The sequence below is a fragment of the Piliocolobus tephrosceles genome, chromosome 15, assembly GCF_002776525.5.
Source record: "Piliocolobus tephrosceles isolate RC106 chromosome 15, ASM277652v3, whole genome shotgun sequence".
NCBI classification, from domain to species: Eukaryota; Metazoa; Chordata; class Mammalia; order Primates; family Cercopithecidae; genus Piliocolobus; species Piliocolobus tephrosceles.
This window is the reverse complement of record NC_045448.1, coordinates 69,691,541-69,714,586: the sequence shown is the minus strand read 5'-3', so window position 1 is coordinate 69,714,586 and position 23,046 is coordinate 69,691,541. Positions and strand designations below refer to the sequence as shown.

At 39.7% G+C, this 23,046-nt stretch overlaps 1 protein-coding gene across 3 annotated transcripts in view; it reads right to left on the bottom strand.

Moving 5' to 3' along the window:
* The window catches only part of ANTXR1 (ANTXR cell adhesion molecule 1), a 238,291-nt gene that overhangs the window by 139,977 nt on the left and 75,268 nt on the right, over window positions 1–23,046 (bottom strand). For all 3 annotated transcript variants that reach the window (XM_023224036.2, XM_023224037.2, XM_023224038.2), the window contains exons 9-10: window positions 22,104–22,164; window positions 10,304–10,402 (exon numbers count right to left, since the gene is read on the bottom strand). In XM_023224036.2, coding sequence (XP_023079804.1) covers window positions 10,304–10,402; window positions 22,104–22,164 — 160 coding nt within the window. The remainder of the gene's footprint in view (window positions 1–10,303; window positions 10,403–22,103; window positions 22,165–23,046) is intronic.

Genomic DNA, 23,046 nt, shown 5'->3' with positions numbered 1-23,046 from the left:
GCGTGCTGGCTGCCAGAATTGAATTGCATGGGGGACAGAGCTACGAGGAGCACTTTCTTCCTTTGCCTTGGCAATACCCAACTTCTGTCAATGGATGTTGAACAAATATTTTAAAAATATCAGTTTGAAGGGACACAGACTACTAGCCTACCTGGGGTTCCAGGAGTATGGCCTGTCTCTGAGTTAATCACTTTCTCTTCCATCATCCTACTGAAATAGCAGAGGAGCAATATTGCAATGGGGAGAGGCGGCATCTACCTGCTGGTCACCTTACATGAAAGCTGAGCCGTGGGGTGCAGAAATGGAGGGGGATGCCAACTTTCCCCCACAGGACAGCAGGACTAGGGGGAAGGTGGGTTTCTCAGAAGTTCACAAGCAAATCTCTCCCGGCCATGCATAAAACAAATGCAGCGCATGCCTGGAGTCCTCGTGGAGCTCACGATTTTCACCTGGAGTCAATTTCAAACTTGGTAGAACAGGGGAAACATCAAGGCTGACTGTCCACCAGGGACTGGCGCAGCTAACTTTGAACTGTGTCAACTCGCCGCCAGAATAAGCTCTTTTACTCCCAACTGAAAACCTTGCCACCTAGTTACCTCTAGTGACAACTTCCCTTTTGTCCCACAATCATTCTAGATTTTGGCAGTAAATTTCAATGTATCTGTATTTTTCTAGGACTGAAAGATGGGAACATCCACTAACACAGTCTCTGCAGGAGCCACTTCAAAAATCAGTGGGCAAAAACCAGAGCTCTCTCTGAAAGAGGGCCAAAGGGGAAACACCACCAGATACACAAAATGCTCCTGAAGTGCGAGAAAAAGGGCCACTTGGGGAATGAGGAGAGGTGCCTTACCTGTGGTCACACAGCCAGCTGCAGACACTGACCTCTAATGCCTCGGGTTCTTCCTACCCTGGTCTGGGGCTTTTTCTCTTGATCTAGGTTCAAGTCTTGATTTCTCTACTAATGTGCCCTGTGACCTTGGGCAAGCAGTTAAATCTCTCTGAGCTGTGATTATCTGTCTGCAAAATAAGGGGGATCTGTTGAAATCAGCATCTCTGAATCAGGCACACATCTGTCACCTGGGCATTTGGAGTCAGTGAACCCAGGGATTTTTGGGGATCTGTGTCTTGGAGGCAATGTAGAGAAGCAGTCTAAAGCCTTTGGAGTCCGACTGCCCAGGTTCAAGTCTTTTCCACTCCTGCCATCTGCATGAACTTGGGCACTCAATCACTCTGAGTTTGTCAGCAAAATGGGGATTCAAGTAACTCCTCCCTCATTGGGCTGCAGTGATGATGAAATGAGATAATACAGGAGGGTGCTTGGCCCAGCACCAGGTGCAGAGTAGGTACTCAACAGTCAGTAGCTGCTATCACTTGGAGGAAGCTCCCTGGTGATTCTGATGGGCATCCCCATGAAGAACATGAGACTATATGCTCCTTTATGTTCTTCATTCTGAGTTACACAAATAGCATTTCATCACCTTCACATGATATCAAATCCCTAGGGATGTATCCTTTGACCAATATATGGCAAGACTCTAACCCATGACAAAGGAAACAATAGGCTTTTGTTTGGGAAGTTTATGTTCTCCTGCCCTCGATCCTCCTTCCCTATCTGCACTTTAATGATCTCCTTAGGGTGCCCACAGCAGCCCTGCAGCCCAGGTGTTTTCTAAGATGAAGTACAGTTTCTAGAAAATTGGGCAGGTTTTTGAAAACAACACCCTCTGGAACATCTACGTTCGAATGAGTGTTGTCTCTCTTCCCCCTAGGAAGTTGAGCCCCCTCTTCGGAACTCCTAGAACTGCCTTCCTGACTGATGTTCAGTTTGGGGAAATATGTTCAAATGGGACAAAGCTTTATCCTTTGAGAGTGTGCAAAAGTAAAGCAGAGCCATGCCTGGTGAATAGGATTGAAGATCAAGTTGAGAAATAAAATTTTGCATCAAAAAATAAAGTATGCCTATAATATCATGAATCTGATTTCTCACATGGCCTATAAACTCAATTTTAGCGAGTTTGTTAAAAATCATTTTCTTTTGTTTATAGTCATACCTCATGTGTCTCCATGCAATACCAGGATAGTCTAGCATGGTTTTCATTATTGCATTAGTAAAATGTCCATTTTTAATTTACATGCATAAAATGGATCACTTCTCAGCTCATACTCCAGTGTCTCCTTTTTAGCATTTGAATCTCTCTGAAAGTGGATCTCCAGTTGAAAGTGTATCTTTTCTTGGCATAGTACACTGAATACTAAAGGAGGAAAAAGTGCAGCCAGAGTAAATACAGTTTGTGTGAAGATTTCCAAGATATCTTCTTGGCCAGCAGAGTTCAGCCTGGTGACGGAGGAACTAACCAAATGTTAAACTTAAGATGTATTCTAGACCTCAATAATTAGCAAGAATTTAAAAATTAAGTTTTAAATCAATTTTGTGGGCTTTTTTCTGATTATGTCAGGGACATATGATCCTAGATAACTTAGAAAACACAGATAGATGGAAAGAAGAAAGTAAAAATTAATAGTGGTCGCATTCAGAGGTGATGGCTGTTAACATTTTGATGTATATCTTTCCAGTCTCTGCATATAAATATGTGTGTTTAAAAAACAAAAATAGTATCAGTGTATTGTTCTGTAACTTATTTTCAACACAGAATGCTGTATTATTAACATTCCCCATTCCCCGCATTAGTAATTATTCTTCTACAACATTGTTTAATTATTTAGGGGTGAAATATAACTTATGTAACAGATTACCTATTGTCAGACATTTAGGTTGTTACCATCTAGATGTTTTTCTTTTCCCTCTCTCCCTCATTCCCTTGGTTCTTTCCATTTTTACTTTTGCTATTATAAGCAATATTGTGATGAATATCCTTATGGCCAAGTCTTTGTAAACATTCCCAGTCACCTCTTTTTGATGAAGCTGAAATTGAAATTCTGGGTCAAAAATGTATAAAAGCAGTTAATTTATTTAAAAAATTGCCTTCCTAATGATTTAATGGTCTCTCACTGATGATGAATGAAAACACCTGTTTTCCTACAGGTTTCCAAGACTGCGCATTGCAGTTTTGTTAATCTTTGTCAATCTCACAAAGTAAAAATGGCAATTGATTATTTCGATTTGCATTTTCTTGGTTATATGAAACATTTTCTACATGCTTATTAATCATTATTTTCTTAAAAATTTCCTTTGCATATCTTTTACTCACTGATGTATTCACCTTTTTTTTTTTTAAAACTGATTTTAGGAATTGTCTTTATACTAAGTTTATTGACCCTGTGTTTGTCATATATCCTATTTTTCCAATTTTGTTTCCCATTTCTTTTATTGTAGTAGGGTTTAACAAGAGAATTTTAAAGTACGTGCTCAAACATTCAAATTTTTCTTTCATGGTATGCTCCTTCATGTTTAAAACATTCTTCCCAACTGGAAGATTATATAAATTTTTTTGTTTCCTTCTAGAATTTTTATATCTTCATGTCCCATTAAAATTTTTCCTTCATCTGGAATTTGTTTGAATGAAAGGTGTGAGATTAAAAATGAAGTTAATTGTTTTTCCAAGTGGTTAGCCAGTTGTCTCAATGTCATTTTTTGAATAATCCACTCTTTCCCTATAGATTCGAAAGGCTGCCTTATTTTATACTAAATTCACCTAAGTGTTTGGTTCTGTTTATGGGCTTTGTTCCAATGCTCAGTTCACCTATTGTGGTGTGATCTTACATTGCTCCAATTACTGCAGCTTTTTTATACATCTTAAAATTGGCTAGGGCAAGTTTCCACATTTTTCTTGGCAATTCTTATGCGTTTATTCTTCCATATAAACTTCAGAATTATTTTGTTAACTTAAAAAGTCCCACTGGAATTTTCATTTGGATTGTAATAAAAGTAGATATTAATATGAAGACAATTGATATCTTTACAATACCCAGTTACTGCTCCATTTAATAACAGTGATGATAACACAGTAATACCAGCAGCCAACACTGACTGACTGACTCTTAACTGTGCATCAGACCCCATTCTAAGCCCTGCCTGCCACATTTAAACCTCATAACAATCCAAGACATAGTATGGCTATTATTGCCATACTTATTTTACAGAGAGAGAAACTGAGGCACGGAAATGTTAAATAAGATGTCACAGTCGTACAGCTAGATATGACAGAGCCAGGACTCTTTTTCCCTGGTGGTCTGGCTCCAGAGCTTGTAACTATGCCATGAGTCTATGGCTTTCTAACTCCTCACACTTTCTTTATATCCCTCAGAAAGTTCTGTGACTTTCATCATATATATCTTTACAAATTTGATTAAGTTAGTTCTTGTTACATTTTATTTGTCTGCCCATCAATGATAGGCTGGATGAAGAAAATGTGGTACATATACACTATGGAATACTATGCAGCCATGAAAAAGAATGAGATAATGTTCTTTGCAGGAACATGGTTGGAGCTAGAGGCCATTATCCTTAGCAAACTAATGCAGGAACAAAAAACCAAATACTGCATGCTCTCACTTGTAAGTGGGAGCTAAATGACGAGAACACACAGACACACAAGGGAATAACACACACTGGGGCCTACTAGAGGGTGGAGGGTGGGAGGAGAGAGGATCAGGAAAAGCAACTAAAATGGGTACTAGGCTTAATACCTGGGTGATGAAACAATCTGTACAACAAATCTCCATGACACAAGTTTACTTATGTAACAAACCTGCACTTGTACAGCTGAACTTAAAATGAAAGTTAAATAAATTAAAAAATTTATTTGTTGTTGCTATATTTTTCTTGTGATGTTTTCTAATTGTCATTGCTGAACACTGGCAAAGCTACTGATTGTTATAAGCAAGGTATTTATTTTGAAGTCATCAAACTTAATTACCCTCTCGGTAGCCTAGTAGTTCGGTTCACTCTCTAGTTTTCCAGGAAGACACAAGCATTATTTTAGAGCAATGACGTTTGGCTGCTTTTCCTGTATTTATATCTATCATCAGATTTCTGGTGTTATTATAATGTTCATGGCATTGTCTAAAACGGTAGTCACTAGCCACATGTGGCTATTTGCATTTAAGTTAATAAAAATTAAATGAAATTACTAATTCAGTTCCTCAGTTGCACTAGCCACATATCAAATGCCCAGCAGCCACATGGGGCTTGTGGCTACCATCTTAGAACATTTCCATCATTATAGAAAGTTCTATTGGACAGTGCTGCTAGAACTTTCAGATCAATATTAGATAATAGTGGTGAAATGGATTGTTCTGCTTTTTTCTTCTGAACTTTAAAGTGAATTCCTCTACATAGTGATTTTTTTATTAGAATGATACTGAGTTTTGAATTCAAATATGCAGATACATTTTTATGTTAAAGGAGTCTTATCCTATTCCTAGTTTACTAGAAATACTTTTTTTTAATTAGGAACAGATAATGAATTTTAATATCTACCTGGCATCAGTAACTTTTGCTATATGAGAAACAAATTCCCCCTCTGTCTTCAAAATTGTCTTAGCTATCTTGGTCCTTTTTAAATACATTGCTGGATTTTGTTTGCCAATATTTGATTTAGATGTTTGTCATTAGTGAGCTTAATCTCAAATATTCTCTACTTTTAGGGCTTTTGTCCAGTTTTTTTTTTTTTTTTTTTTTTAACCAAGATTATGTTATTATCATAGAATGAATTTATATGCTTTTTCTTGTTGGGTGTGGTGGCCCACACTTGTAATTCCAGCATTTTTGGAGGCTGAGGTGGGTGGATAGCTTGAGCCCAGGAGTTCGAGACCAGCCTAGGCAACATGGTGAAACCCCATCCCTACAAAAAATACAAAAATTAGCCAGGTGTGGTGGCTCACATCTGTGGTCCCAGCTATTCAGGAAGCTAAGGTGGGAGGACTGCTTGAGCCTGCGAGGCAGAGGTTACAGTGAGCAGAGATTGTGCCGTTGCACTCCAACATGGGCGACAGAGCCAGACCCTGTCTCAAAAAACAAAACCAAACAAAACGTTTTTTTTCTTTCTTTCCTCTGGAAGAGTACATATGTGATATGGGTCATTTGTCCCTTAAAACTTGGTAAAACTCAGGTGAAAAAAATCTGGATGTGGTGCTTTGGTTGGGGGATGGGATGAAACTTCCTTAAATTCCCTTCTCGTTCATATAGTTCATGTTCATCTGTGTCTAATTACACTGTTTAATCCATCCATGAAGTTTTATTTCAGTGAACACACTTTTTCAAAACTAGAATTTACACTCAGTTCTTCTGCAAATCTGCTTTTGATGAGTATGCTTTCCCCTATGATCTGTTTGATCTCTTTACACATTTTAAACATGTTTATTTTCCATTCCCTTTCAAATTTGCTCTCTGATCCTCCCTTCGTGCTTGTTCTGTTTGTTTCATTCATCTTGATATGGTTTGTCATTGTGTGCCATCAGCCCACCTTTAGGGGTTGTTTGCTGCAGGCATGCTGTGGGTTTGGGCTATGTGGAAGACTCCCACAGGGTGAAGGTGCATGGCCTCTGTAGGGCCACAGAGATCAGGAAGGTCACAGACATATTTTGGGGCTAGTTTCTTGACTTGGTGCTTTTGTATCACATGGGGGGTGTAACATCATTACACCTGTGGATTTGCATCCCCTGCCTGCTTTCTTGCCCAATTAAATGCTTGGTGTAGCCTGCTGGAGCCTGATTTCTGCAGGGGGCTGTGCTTTTGTGTGATGCCTTGGCACAGACCTGAGATCTGGTCTCCTGTATCTGCATCAGCATCGGGATCACAGCCTGCAGCCTGGCCTGGAGCCCCTGTGACTTTGTGTCTTAACTTGGGTTTTTATTCCCATTTTGTTTCCTGTACTTGGAGATTCCCACTTCTTTCCTTTGAGTGAGGCCACATGATATAATTTGAAAAATCATATTTTATCCAGAATTTTGGATCTGTTTTGTTGACCACAAATCTAGAAACTGTCTTCGATTTCTAAGTGGTTGAGTTTTTAAGCAAATGCAAGGAAATTGGGAGAGAAGTATGTATTAACCTATTTTCTGGTTATGCTTATCATCTAAGAATGTGTCTATACAATTTCTACTTTTGGCATTAATCTATTGGCAATTTTATCCAGGTCTTAGAATGATCAATTTGCAAAGTCGTTCACAGTCATTTAAAAAAGTATTATATGCCCTATGTCTTTAGAGCATAAAGATACATGCTCCAGATCTCTAATTTTTAAATTAAGTTCTAAGACTTGAAAAATCATATTAATATCTCCCACTATCCACATAATTTTTAATTTGTTCTTTTGACGGATTTTGCTTCACATAGCTTGCTATTGCATTATTTGCTGAAGACCCTGAGGTTGGCCTCATGTTTGAAGTGGCTAGAGTCACACAGCCTTAGCTTCATTATTGGGCCTTCAATTAAGTCTTTCTCATTAATATCACTTATGTTCTCTTTTTGCCACAAAATTCAATGCTGCACTTAGGAAAAAGAATCTCGAAAAAAGAAATATGTGATATAAAAATAAGAACAGATAACATTTTAAAACTTGGGGTATAGAGGTGGGGAAGGAAAATGGGAAAGGTAAGGGAATCTAAGTGTATTTTATTTTAAAGGGAGGAATCAGTGGAAACTACGACATTTATAAAGTTGACAGAAAAAAGTAGATGTAAATGTGCTGCATTTTAAAATTTGCTCATCTTTTCTTCCTCTACAGGTTCTTGTTCATATTATTTTCTGCATGGAAATGAACAGGTGAATTACTAACTAAAGGCCAAGTGTTTTCCTCAAATGCTATTTTTCCCCTTAGAATATTTTTAATAGCTGTATGCTTGAGTTTTTGGGTGTTGTTTGCAGCACAGAATATGATCAAATCACTGCCTTCATTTTCTCCAAACTGTTGGCATTGTGCTGAAGGCACGGGTTTGTGATTTAAGCCAAATCCCTACCCCAACAACCTCTATTTCTTTTTGAATATGAATGAGGTGACAAGCCTGTGCATATGTTTGCAACTATATATTAGGAAAGGAAGAAAGGAGAGAGAGGATGGACTGGTTTCCCAAGAAAGAAACACAATTTCACAGAGAAGTTGGAAAATAGGCCTTCGAGTACTCACTTTACAAATCCATAGTGAATTTGCATTTCATCTTCTTCCTATTACTATTTAGATGGGGTCTCACTCTGTCACCGAGGCTGGAGTATAGTGGCATGATCTCAGTTCACTGCAACCTCTGCCTCCTGGCCTCAAGTGATCCTCCAGCCTCAGGCTCCTGAGTCGCTGGGGACCATAGGTGTGCACCACCACACCCAGTTAATTTTTTGTATTTTTGGTAGAGACAAGGTTTCACCATGTTGCCCAGGCTGGTCTCGAACTCCTGAGCTCAGGCCATACACCCACCTCAGCCTCCCAAAGTGCTGGGATTACAGGCATAAGCCACCGTGCCTAGCCTCATCTTATTTAATACAGCATCTTGTGTAACCTTTGAGCAACAGCACATAGCGTAGATTCTCTCTCTCCCCAGTCCACTTCCATGTGTCTTCAGAGAGCTTGGGCCTGAAAGCCTGCTTCTCTGGGAAGTCTTCTTTGGAAGGTATTGATATCTTTGAGTTAAACCCTCAGGAGTTTCTGATGTTAGACTTGAGATTTTGGTTAAAGAGAGAGAAAAGGGGGACTTAAGCGACATCCCAATTGAAAGGGAGAAAAAAGAACTATGCTGGGGATGCATGTCCAACTTTCACACTGTGACTACTCAGGGATATTTCAGAATGTTTTCAAATAGCACGTACTTTTTGGATCTGTGAGAGCATTTCCAAATATTAAGAAAACTAACTGAATGTTTCCAATGTTTGGAATTACTCCAAGGCCAGGAATTCCAGATGTTTGTGAGGAAGCCACAGCATGTGTCTGTTTAACTACTAAAGTGGGTTTTATGATGTCAAGAAGGAAATATCCACACCCCTTCAATTATTCTTCTTTAAAAACAAGATAACCTTCTTCAAAAGGCTATCAGGAGCCAGGCGCGGTGGCTCACACCTGTAATCCCAGCACTTTGGGAGGCCAAGGCGGGTGGATCAACTGAGGTCAGGAGTTCGAGACCAGCCTGGCCAACATGATGAATCCTGTCTCTACTAAAAATAAAAAAAAAATTAGCTGGGTGTAGTGGTGCACACCTGTAATCCTAGCTACTTTGGAGGCTGAGGCAGGAGAATCGCTTGAACTTGGGAGGCGGAGGTTGCAGTGAGCTGAGATCGTGCCATTGCACTCCAGCCTGGGCAAGAAAAGCAAAATCAGACTCCAAAGACAAACAAACAAACAAAAACAAAAAACACACAAAAACGGCTATCAGGAGGAGAAAACTAGTGTGAGTGATTAGTCAACAAATGTGTGTCCTCCTCTCCTCTTTGCTCTCTCTACCTCTCAGGGCTGTTGTAGCAAAAAGATGTGAAGCATTTAGAAGGTACATAGCATTACAGAAAATGCAATATATTATGACGGTTATCACTACAGATGTGGAATAAATAATTATCTGTGTGAGGGATGCCAGATCCAAATCATAACCAGTGCTTCTGGCATCTGTCCCTCATATAATCATCTTCCCCATCTCTCCTGGTCAGCCACATGAATCACACACATCTTTAAATTAGGAACTTGACTGCTACAAATGTCTTGTGAAGAAGCCAATGTTATGATAATTCATTTTTTCTCATGAAATGCACTTAGTTTTACTTCCATATTCCTGTATTTCATGTAAGATATTCACCACGATGAGAGTTTCTTGGCTGTTCCACACAAGAACCATCCAGATTGAAAAAAGCTGCAGAATCTACATGTGCAAGCCTAATGGTTTGGTTTTTGGTTTATTCAAGATTAATGCATTTAGACCATTCCTTTTTCACACGTACCCTTAAAAGTCCCAATATTTGTTAAGACGCCTCACATTTCTCTAGCCCTAATTAACCATCACCAGCACTGCCACCTGAGAGTGAGCCACTTGGTAGATGGCAGGGGACAAGGAAACCAGTGTCCCGCTGCTTCCCGAGGGCTGCTGCAGGGCTGGGACATGTGGCTCTGTGTTTTGTGGAGGACGGGGGCTCAAGTCCAGCCTTGCTCTGCTTACCAAGCTGGATGCCCATGGGACTGTGCTCACCCAGGGGGTGCCTTTTCTGACTGGAACCACTATAGGGGCTCACTATGTCCTTGCTACGGGTCTTTCTGCAAAGAAGACTCTTTTCTGCTGGTTTCATGTATGTGGCCTTGCTGGAAGCAGGGCTGGGAATTCCCTTCTCTGAAGCCAGTTGAAGAAACCCATGGACTCTGCAAGGACTTACTGAGTGTGACCGAGTCATTGATTTTGAAGCTGCAGAGGACCCTGTCCACGTTGCGGGCATGTCGGAAGCCATTTCCTCTCACGACAACTTGAAATGACTCTGAAATAAAGAATAATGACAAGACTCTTTACTTGACCAATAACCTTAAGCTTCCCATCTGCCCTGATTTATAGCATTTGTTCACCATTTCACCAGGCTTAAAATATTCAAAAATTAATTTAGGTTGAAAACCAAAAGCAACCAGGTGGATTCCTTTCACAACTTACCAGTACATCCTCACTAGGTGTCCTGAGGAGGACCTATCACTTCTTATTTGAATTCCCACCCTTTTATCTTTGGGCTTACTGGTCCTCCTAACCCAGAAAGCCTTCCTCCCTCCTCTCTGTCCATTCAAATCTTAGCCAATTTTCAAGTTCAGGCAGTTTGAAAATCTGTGATCTCTGTAGCCAGAGGGAGCCACAGGGGAGGGGCCCTCCACTTCCTCTTTAGTCAACTCACCTCCTCTGTGTCTGTTTTACACATTGTACTCCTCTGAAAGGATTTCTTAAGAGCCCACAGTGCCTACATTTTAGAAAGTCACTGCCTTAGGGCATTCACCACTTGTCCTGAATAGTGTAGGATTGTCATTACGTATGGTCTGGTGGTGTTTTCTTGTCTTTTCTCCCCCAGCTGGAAAAACATTCCTTTAAGTCAGGAGTTGTTTGATGCCACTATGGCACTCCTATCTCTGCTGGGCACACAGTAGCAGTACATAGGCTAGGTAGGAATAATTGTACTTAGGAATGAATCACAGTCTTGCTTAGCAGTGCTCAGTTGCCAAATACTACCTACTTGAATTGATATCAGCCCCTCAGTGTAGTACTCATTTGTCTCTGCATAGAAGAGATCATATATCTTGCTAGCCTGCATTTTAATTTCTCATTGGCCTAACATATGTTTGATTAATACACATGAATAAAATCGTCATTAAGTAAAAACAACTGTCCTTTACAATAGTCCTAACATGGAAAAAAAACAATAATTAGTTGGCTAAATGTTTGGGAATATTTGCTTAAGTTTGTTGGTATCTAATGGTCAGTGTTCTACTTTTTTCACTTTTATCATCCTTTTGTATCTACAAATTGGGGATTGGGATAATGCTATGTGGAATATCACAAGAGATACAGACTAAAGGTCAGAGGAAAAAATGCAGTTTGTGAATGTGGATCTTAAACAGTACATTGCTGTCTAAATGTTGACTTTTTGTTGGAGGAAGAATGAAATTAGAGAATTAGTATACGGGACTCTCAAAGTTTAATAAATGTCATGAGTATATGCCACCTTCATTCCCAGGAAACTGATTTAGAGGTCACGTTTGCCAAGACAATAATAACTAATGCTAATTGCTCCCTCAATGTGAGCCAGGCCCTCTGTGAAATATTGTGCATGTCTGAGTCATTTAAACCTCACCACAGCCTGGGGAGGTACAGATGAGAAAACTGATCTTAGTGAAGTTAAGTAATTTGTCCAAGATCCCACAGCTGGTAACTGTCAGAATCAGAACTGGAATCGAGGTCTATTAGGCACCAAATGCCATGCCCTTAGAACTCAGCCATTCTCTTCTGAACCATCATACAAAAATGGGGACTCACTGCCTTCTGACAGAGGAATCATTTAGGAGTTGAAGTTGTGAATTTTTTTTAAAGCTTATTTTATTTTAATTTTAGGCAGGTTTGTTGATTTTGCAGAAAAGTGGAGCAGGCCTGGATGTGAAGCAAGAAACTGAAATTTAAATAAAAGAATGCAGAGGCGCTACATGTGCCACAAGGAGTACAAGTTAGAAAAGAATGCTTTTTAGAAGTATAAGAGACCTTCACAATAAGGAAACGGAGATTGTGACATTTTGAATGACTTGCCCAGAGTCATGTCATTAGTAAAGCAGAAAAACTGGGACTCGTATCCAAAAGTTAAGGTGATGGGCCTATGGTTTTTTCAGGAGCATAAGTCCTATGACTATGGAGGATTTATATATATACATGTTGATGCAAATGCACAATTGCTACATTTAGAAAGATGGGCTTAGTAGTTTTCTTTAGATGTCTGTCAGGCATCTGACAGATTCCTTGGTTGGCTCAATAAGCAATTTAGATTTGCAGAAGAATCTTGTCTTCTCTTATTTGCTCAGTTAAGCCTATAGAAACCTATTTCTGTGTCCATTTTGAATGCCAGACATACAGACATCTGTCGTTTGATGTTTTTGCTGATTCCAAATATTTTCTGCCTCAATGCTGTGCCTACTTCTCTTATTTCCTGAAAGATCAGCAGAGGAAGAGAAGACTGTGGAAATGCAGGCCACATGCCAAACTCTATTCTCTAACACCATGTTCTAACATTACCAGTTGAGTTGCTAAATCCTCTATAAAAGAGGCTGCCTGCATGTCTGCTTGGCCCGACCTCAGGGAGTTTAGGAAGAAAGACAGCAGGAATCCATGATGTGGCAATGGTGGAAACCAAACAATTTAACCCCCTAAGCGAGGGCAGAAGATGGAGGAAATGATGCTCTGGGGAGTGTACCCAGGCAGAGGCGAGCTCCCATCCTGCCTGATAGGGTTTCTGTGTTAGTGCACACATTGGTTACCAGAAGAGCCCAAACATCTGGCCCGACAGCCTGACTAGAATGTCAGCTCTTCACACATAGACGTTATGTAACAAAACCCTTTTGAATGAATCTGCCAGTAAGTGAAAACCAGGACACACTAGAAACAGGACACTGATTTAATTCCACTAATCTACAAAGCCCTGAACCCACCTTTCAAAATATGTACAGCTGTGTTTTTAGGCAACTTGTATGTTGGCTTACAGCTCCTATAAGAAGTACCTCAAGATTGCAGGGCTTTAGGGAGGAATTTTCCACCTGAAAATGGTCTTTGATTTAATCTTTTTAGTTATATATCCTTTAAGGTTCCCTTAAGATCTATATTCTTTTGTCACTGTTATTCCCAATTACAATGAAAGCTTTCTGATGGCAGAGGCCAACATTTCTATTTCTTCTGAATGCTGGGCTGTGCCTTAACTCAGGACTGAGTCAGTCTCAGGATGAGCTCATTGAGTGATTGAATAAATAATATATCTTGGCATAGAAAGAGAATAAAGGGGAAGGATAAGGTGGTCATTTATTCAGGTCCCAGCCAGGTCTAATCCTGTTTGTTTTCTGAGGCTTAATAAGGTCCATGAATGAAAAGATGTTCAACATCATTAGTCACATGGAAATACAAACCACAACCATATGGAGATATTACTTCATACTCACTACGATGGCTGGAAAAAAAAGAGACGGACAATAGCATCTAGTGGTGAAGAAATTATAACCCACATACATTTCTGGTGGAAATGTAAGATGCTGTGGCCGCTTTGAAAAATAGTTTGGCAGTTCTTCTACAAAGTTAAACATAGTTACCTTATGTCCCCCAAATTCCACTCCTAGACATATACCCAAGATAACTGAAAGTTATGTCCACACAAAAACTTATACATTAACGTTCACAGTGGCATTATTAAAAGCAGCCAAAAAATGGAAATAACCTAAATGATCATCAACTGATGAATATGGTATTTCTATAAAATGGAATATTATTCAGCCATCACAAGAAATCAAATTCTCATACATGCTATGAGATGGATGAAACTTGAAAACATTATGCTAAATAAAAGAAGCTAAACACAAAAGGCCACATATTGCATGACTCCCTTTGTAAGATATGTCCAGATTCGCAAATCTGCAGAGACAGAAAGTAGGTTAGTGGCTGCCAGGACTGGAGGGAGGAAGAAATGGGGCAACAATTGCTTAATGGGTATAAGGTTTCTTCTTGGAGTGATGAAAATATTCTGGAATTAGATAGTTATCATAGTTGTACAACTTTGTGATATATTAAAAACCACTGAATTGTACTTTTTATTTTACCCTTTATTTATTTATTTAGAAGCAGTCTCACTCTGTCACCTAGACTGGAGTGCAGTGGCATGATCTTGGCTCACTGCAACCTCTGCCTCCTAAGTTCAAGCTATTCTCCTGCCTCAGCCTCCCGAGTAGCTGGAATTATAGGCGTGTGCCACCACACTGGGCTAATTTTTGTATTTTTAGTAGAAAGGGGGTTTCACCCTGTTGGCCAGGCTGGTCTCAAACTCCTGACCTCAAGTGATCCACCCGCCTCAGCCTCCCAAAATGCTGGGATTACAAGTGTGAGCCACCACTCCTGGCCTGAATTGTACCATTTAAAAGGGTGATTTTTATAGTAGATAAAATATAGCTCAATTTAAAAAAAGAAAAAATAAGGTCAGTAAGTAGTTTGATGGACTTATTCCATTCTGTTCTCTCATTTCTTTGGTTTCCTTTTTTCTTTTTGGAAATGTGGAACACATAGCTTTGAGATGACCTCAGTAAAGATTGCATATCATTCACTCTGTCTGAAAATGAGATATCTGTATACTCTCCACTTGTTCTGGTCACCCAAGACTTTTGTGCCAAGTTATTGTTAGTGATATTTCATCTTGTGAGTTGGTCTGAATTTGCTCTCCTCTTAGATGCTTAATGTGGCATGGAACATCAAAAATAAAACATAGGGACTGACATATAATGGGTGCTTTCTGATGCCTGAATTGTTCTAGAACTTTTTTCAGTTATAACTTTTAATTTATAACAACTTTAGTGGGGCATAACTGATATACAATAACTTGCACATACAGTGTTTGATTTGATAAATTTTGACATATGTACACAATCATAAGACAATACCACCGTCAAGATAGTGAGCGTAGCTGTCACCCCCAAAAGTTTCCCTGTGTTACTTTGTAATCTCTCCTCCCAGTCCTCCCTACCTCCACTCTCACACAACCACTGGTCTGCTCTCTGGAACTGTATATTAGTTTGCATTTTCTGGAATTTTATGTAAATAGGATCATGCAGTAAGTAATTTTCTTGTCTGGCTTCTTTTACTCAGCACAATTATTTTAGGACACATCCACAATTACTTTGAGATTTATACATAGTTGATTGCTTTTTATTGCTGAGTATTAATTAGTCCATCGTACAGGTAAACTATAATTTGTTTATCTACCTACCTGTGGATGAACATTTTAGTTGTTTTTGGCTATTAAAAATAGAGTTGCTATGAACATTTGTGCACAAGTCTTTGTTTGGACATAGATTTCCTTTTCTCTTAGGTAAAACCTCAGAGTGGAATGGCTGGGCCATATGGTAGGTGTATATTTAATTTTTTAAGAAACTGCCAAAACTCTTCCAAAGTGTTGTGCTGTTTTGTATTTGTGTATGAGAGTCCTTCCTCCACATAGAAATATCTTTAAATGAAAGGAAAGATTGAGCAGAGAATGAAGCAATCCATTTGGAAGAGGTGACCGAAGGTTTGAAATGAATGCTTCGAAAAACAATGAAAAGTGAGAGAAATACACCACTATCTGATGTTGCTTGAATGTGTCTGTTTTAAACATCGAAATTTCCAAATGGTAAACATGACATCTTAAATGACTTTCTTTTTGTGCCAACTCACCCAGTTTTATCAGAAACAGTGGGAAATACAGTAGGAATACAACTGCTGCTGAAATGACAGTGTGAGGAGCTAATTATAACTTTCTTCCGGTTCTGGAGTACAGGAACTTCAAGTGTAGAGCAGTTGGCAAGTTGCACATTTGAGTCCAATTACTTCCTTCCTGGCATCCTCGCTTCCATAGCACATTGTGAACTATGGAAGTTGGAGGCCAACTGAATAGGATCACAGAAAGATTGTGCTCAGGCACACAGTGCATTTTCCAGAGAGGAGCTAAGTTAGGCAGGGCCAAATGTGTCCATATTCTTAATTAAACAGAGGCTAATCTGCACAAATATTTAATTAGAAACTTTAATACAAGTAATGTCAAAGTTGCTACAAAGGGTTTCCACATAGCAGGTGACTTCCTGCATGGTTTGGAACAGGGACTGTAAATACAGTGACATAAGCACCATGCTGAATGGCAACCACATGCTTGGCCTCGGTACTGGGGTGACAGTGGAGACTGGTGAGGAGTACCATGAACTGGAAAGTGTATATGCTTCTTTTAAAGGAAGTTATTCAGTCTTCAATAATCATTAACTTACAATAAATACAGGTTCAGTGTTGTCAGTTCTGATTTTTCTTTTTTTTTTTTTTTTTTTCAGTTCTGATTTTTCAAGACAAAACGAACATCTGTATTTTTAGGTGAAATTCGATTTTCTAAATGTTAGCAATAAATTTAAGTAAAAAAATGCAGTATGAAGAAGAATATATATGCAGATCAGATAGGACTTGTAGGCTGCCATTTTATAACCTCTGAGAGTGGAGGAGTTCTGGGAAGGTTCTCTCTCCTTATATATGTTCACCAATGCAGTGATTGAAATGATTTTTGATTTCTTTCTTTTTTTTCTTTTTTTGAGACAGAGTCTCACTCTATCACCCAGGCTGGAGGGCAGTGGCGCGATCTCGGCTCACTGCAAGCTCCGCCTCCCGGGTTCACACCATTCTCCTGCCTCAGCCTCCCGAGTAGCTGGGACTACAGGAGCCCGCCACCACATCCAGCTAATTTTTTGTATTTTTAGTAGAGACGGGGTTTCACCATGTTAGCCAGGATGGTCTTGATCTCCCGACCTCGTGATCCACCCACCTTGGCCTCCCAAAGTGCTGGATTACAGGCATGAGCCACCGGGCCCAGCCCGAATTCTTTTTGATGGCAGCAGATTAGATATTCTCTCCACTCCCTCTCCCCAATAAGAGTTCCAGTTAAAAATGCAAAACAGTTCCAGGAATACTGGTTTCCTCAGTTATTGAGAAATAATCAGCCATTAATACTTTAGTGGAAACTGATTTAAGTCTTTAGAAATCTGAAGCTGTAAAGGAGACCTGAAGGAGGTTTTCTCCAGATAGCATCTGCTTACAGATGGCTGTTTTGCCACTGCTCACACTGGGGGAGAGCTCAGACCATCCACTCCATTGCTGGAAAGCTTTAGTTGTACAAGTTGCATGTGGTAAGCCAAACTCTGCCTCACTGAATTCCTCCCAACCCCTCCATGGTGGTCTCCTGGAGATATACATAATACGCCTAATAATTTCTTTCTGCATGGGAATCCTCCAAATATCTAAAGATGCTCTTGTGAGTATCTCAATTCCTGGCCTTAGTCTCCGTGATGACTTCAGTTTTTCCTCATTGCACAGGCATCTCATTAGTGCTCTCACTACTCTGTAAGCAGACCTCTGCTACAGTGCTTACTGCATGGTTTTGTAATTTATTTGAACATATGACTATCTCCCAGAGTGAACTGTGAGCTTCATAGGGGTGTGGGTGGATTTGGGACTAAGTCTTATACATTTTTGTATTCATATATTTTCACGTGGGTTGGTGCATAAAAGACACTAAGAATCGATGAAAAGAAAGGAGGGAGAAAGGCAAACAGGAAGAAAAAGAGGGAAAGAAGAAAGAAAAAAGCAAGGAAAGAAGGAAATGAAAGAATGAATCCATGAATGAATTATAATGTGATTTCCAGATCCATTACCTCTACGCCTATGGGCATGCCTTTGTCAATGCCATTCTTAAAATGTGGGACTTGAAACCATGGTCTGAACATGGAATAGGACTGTTTGTTCTCCTGGACACTGGATGGTTATTGATGCACCCTAAGATTGCGTCAGCTTTTCTTAGTCAGAGGCATTCTTGTTGGGGAGCAAGACAACTATGATCATTCTTGGCTTTTCTCCTGTCTACCATTAATTGTTACCAAGTCAGGATTCCCTAAACCTGCCTGTATGTGAAACTGGATATTTGAACCCAAGTTCAACACTTTATATTCGTCCCATTAAATTATACCTTGTTAGCTGCAGCCCAATATATAAAGGCCGGTACTGGATTTTGGCTTCGTTGTCATTATCTCGCTGCCTTGCCCAGAGCTCAGTTTGCTGTCAGAACCATTGCTGGTGTTGGGCTGGGGTTGAGAGCCAGCTGAGATCACTGTCTTAGGGGAATGCAATCATCAGCATAGAGTGTCTTGAGCAAGACAGACCTGGGTAGGGCTCCACAGCAGGAGCTGTTCTAGGGGCCAAGGAAAAGAAGGAATTCACAGAGAGTGAGGGGAGGAGGCTAAGAAGAAAGGTTTTTGATGAAAGCAAATTTTACCTTCTTCATAGATCTGTCTAGGGATTGGTCCCACCATTATACGTTAGAAATGTGAACAATCAGTTATTTCCTTTTTACTCTCTCCCCCAATACATTTGAGTTAATTAATCATTTTGCAGACACTCTTCCCCAATTTTCTGTCAGTGGAGAAATATACAGGAATGCTTTTCTCATCTAGGTATGATGTTATCAACATCATGATTCTAACGCTGGCCTTTAATCCTTATTAAGATGATGCTGATAACAAGCCATCTTGTTTTGCATAACAATTTATACTTTTCAAAGCACTTTCATATAAATACCTGTATCTTCGAACTAGCTTAATAAAGTCACAGAGGGGCTATGCCTCGCTCTGACAGGCATCTGGACAATGACATGGGCTCCCAGGCCTCCTGAAAGCTATGTTTACTCCAGAGAATAGTCAACAAGAAATCTTCAAGGAAATCTGTGGAAGAAATGTTGATGTAAGGATATCTTTTGGGAGTTTCATTCTCTTCTTAGAAATGTTATTCTGTAATCAGCATGTTTAAACCCTTATGACTCGAATTTGAGAGATGGGAGCTGGCCTTTTTCAAGACCTCATTCTAGCTTTCATCATTGTGTCTTGTTTTAATTTTTTCTTTATAAGAAATAAAGATAGTATGATTGGATCGTTTACTCTGATATAGATAACTATTGTTTATAAAATATGTAATATTGCACATAAGCCAGAGATTTTAAGAAAATCTAAAGAAAGATTCCTTAGATTGGATTTACCAGATTTGTCTATTTTATTGGTTCTACCAAATAAACAACACTTGGAATAATTTATCTGTTGAATTGCTTTGTTTAAATTTATTAGTGGATTGTGTATTTGTTTCTTGTATTTTCCTTAGCTTTTCCAATATTATCTTTTAATTCTTAATTCATTTATTTTTCTGTTTCACTTGATGAGAAACTTTGAAATCTATGAATTTGATGTGATCAGATCCTGATATGATATGATCGGACCCTGGTATTTCCGTGCATTTCTGTTTAGTTTAGGTGGTGTTTTTATTGTCTTGAACACCTTAATGGTATATAAGGGATACTGTTTACTTTTTGAGGTTAAAATTACTTACAAAGGCAATTTTCCATTGTCTAAGTGGTGGAGAATTTTCCTTTTACTTTGGTCTTACTCTACCTTTGTCTATTAATTTTAGATTTTGCTTCATTTTAGTTGCAGTTCAAAGGTATGTTAACTTCTTATGGTTGGTGAAAGGAGTTAATAAGGGTCAAATAGGCAAATATCAGTGGCATTTTTTTTTAATGAATACATAAATCAAGACATTTAGTCAACATGTATTGGCCACCTAGTAAGTGCCGGGTACTGTGCTAGGCAGTGAGAAGTAGAGAGAAATAAGGTTCCTTCTCTATCTTCAAGGAGCCTGCAGGGAGGGACTTCATTATACTAGTGAATTCACAGAAACTGTGTTCATTGTCTTTAGACTTTCTGATTCATTCCAAGGTTGCACAACACATCCAATTAGGTTGCTAAACTCGAAGTCTGGGTTTTCTTCACGAATGCAATAATTGCACAGTTAAGGAACTCCCTCATTTTCTAATTGTTTTAAAATTACAGAACCATAAAATGTATGTTTATAAAACAACCCCCCCCCCCCACAGCACGAGATTTAATTAATCAAATATCCTACTCATTTCCTCTACCTGAAGCACACAGAACCCAGAGGTGAATTTACGTTGAGGCTCATGAAGCCTAACTGAGGCCCCTCACTGCACAGGCCCCTTACGAAGCCCTGGCACTGCATTCATGTGGTCATATGTTTTTGTCAAATTTGCCAAAGAGATTCTCACCGATCTACCTCTGTGGCAATCACATGAACCCCTGCCATCTGTGTGGTCAGGTAGCAATTTATCTAAAGGTCAGTGGGTAATCTTTTGGGATTGCCTTTCTTTGGGAAATTAGTACACATTTCTGACTAGTTAGTCACCAAGTATTTTGCTAACAACTTTATGTATGTATGCATTTATGTATGTACATAGGTATTTATGTATGTACATATGTATTTATGTATGCATGCTGTATATTTATGTATGTACACAACTAGCTACCAAGTATTGACAACTTTATATCTTTACATATATACTTGATGTTTTGCTGCTGGCACCGATTTCTTAGTGCATCTAACTCCCCGAAAGTCTTTCAGTTATTCTAAAATATAGCCCAGAAGCTGGAATAAAATCCTTAAGGAGTTCCCTCATTTATACCAGTAAAATATGCCACAAACATTGACGTGTGTAGTGTTTGAAGAGGCCTGAAAGTTCTTCCTGTAATGCTTCCTACCTTATCAGGTTGTATGACATATTTTCTGTTGGTAAATTAATAACTGGCACTGTATTTTGGGAGGCTGAAAAGGTGATATCAACAGTAAACTCTCAATGGTGAAAGATGCAAGTTTCTGGGGGACAGGAACTCACACAGAGTTTTTCCTTCCTGTATCTCCAGCACCTTGCACAGTGCCTGGCATGCAGCAGACACTAAAGAATACTTTTCGAATGAATGAAAGAAGAGTGATGGGGAACCTGTCCAGAATTATATGAGAAGTGCCAACATGGTTGAAGTTTTAAGCAGTCCGTAAAATATGAAACAAGAGCATGACCCTGATTTTGATCATTTAGAGAAAAACTTGTGACTCGAAGAAGGCTGATTCTTTGTATAGAGACTTCCTTATTAATGACAAAACTATATGGCCCTCTACAGGGACAACCAGAGCCATCCACTACCATTGTGTGAGGACTGGCAGATTAAACAGTTAAGATAAATATACTAACTGTGTGAGAAGGCCAGCATCCAACTAAAAACTTAAGTATAACCATATTTCCAGTGTGGCCTATGACCACTATGATTGTCTGGTACCTGCAGGGCCTCATGAAAAAGAGGGGTGATTCCATTTCTATCCAGAGGTAGGGTGTTGGTAGTCACTCAGTATTCACTGTAAGAATCCAGTATTTCTAACAATTCCCTTCTAATTAGGTCCCATGAAAGAAGATAAAAATTCTTTTTTTTTTGAGACAGCATCTTGCTCTGTTGCCCACGCTGGAGTGCAGTGGTGTGATCTCGGCTCACTGCAACCTCTGCCTCCCAGGTTCAAGAGATTCTCCTGCCTCAGCCTCCCGAGTAGCTGGGATTACAGATGAGTGCCACCACACCTGGTCAATTTTTTGTATTTTTAGTAGGGACAGGGTTTAACCATGTTGGCCAGGCTGGTCTCCTGACCTCAAGTGCTGACCTCAAGTGCTCTGCCTGCCATGAGGTCAGACCCCAAGTCCTGCTGACCTCAAGTCCTGACCTCAAGGGCTCTGCCTGCCTTGGCCTCCCAAAGTGCTGGGATTACAGGCGTGAGGTGCCACGCCCAGTGAAAGAAGATAATTTGGACAGATTTTTTTTTTTAACTTTCAAACAACTGACATGTGGCTTCCTTCTTTCCTTTTTTCCTTGGAGCAAATTTGGTTAGCAATTTCAACTCCTCTTTTCACCCTCCCCCTTCCTGTTCCTCTTTCCCACCCACCACCAATGAAGTACATATGTGACTTGAACTCAAAATATCATCAACTGTCTGAAAGCAATTAGCATTTCATTTCAATTTACCTCCTGCACATATGGTGGATGGTTCAGCTGCTAGAATTTCGATGCAGGACTTCTTCAAAATCTAGGAGGAGAGGAAATAAAAGTCAATGTAAAGCTTATTTTGTTCAAAGATAGAATTAGGGTTTTGCTTTTAGCTACTGAGATAGAGATAGGAAGGTTCAAGGACATTTGGTTGCAGTGGGGATGGGGGTGGGAGGAGTCTAACATCTTGACTAGTACCATTGCCAAACATTTATTAAGCCAGACTGTGCTAGATGCTGTTGGGTGTCCTAAAAGCCCTAAGAATTATTCATTCATTTGCTCTTTTGGCAGGTATTTACTGAGCCTATGCTACGCCAGTCCTAGTTTTTGCAGAGGTTTAACACAGGGTTGTGGAAATGGGACTTAACACTGGAAATGACAAATGCCAGTGGCCACTCATATTGTAGGTGAAAGGGTGCAAGAGTAGACAGTAGGAACTGCAGAGTTTATGGAGGAGATGCTGGGGCAGGTATGCTAGGAAAGGCTTCATGGAAGAGCTGGGAGCTGAGGGTGGGACTCAAATGAAAGGGAGTGGGTTAGGGGAGGGTTAGGGTCCAGGCAGGGAATGGTGTGAGTAAAGGTGAGAAGGAAAAAGTACACAGATTTCTTGAACTGGAACAAAGGCAGCTTGAAAAGTAGAAAAAAAAGAGTGATACTAGATAGAGCTGGAGAGATAGGATGGAGATGGTCAACTCTCCACAGGAGCTGCATAGTCAGATGACTGAGAGTTTCTTTTTTGCTTGAAAAGTCTGGAAAATGTGAGCTTAGAAGGGGGCATCTGTGCCTCACTCTTCAGGAAGACCTCCTGAGACTTAGTTAAATGGAAATGTACACTTGTCCACAAATGAGTCTTATAGGGTTGAGTGGAGAGTCGGGGGAGCCCTGTGACTTCACAGGAGTTAATAATGAAGACTTTTCCTGG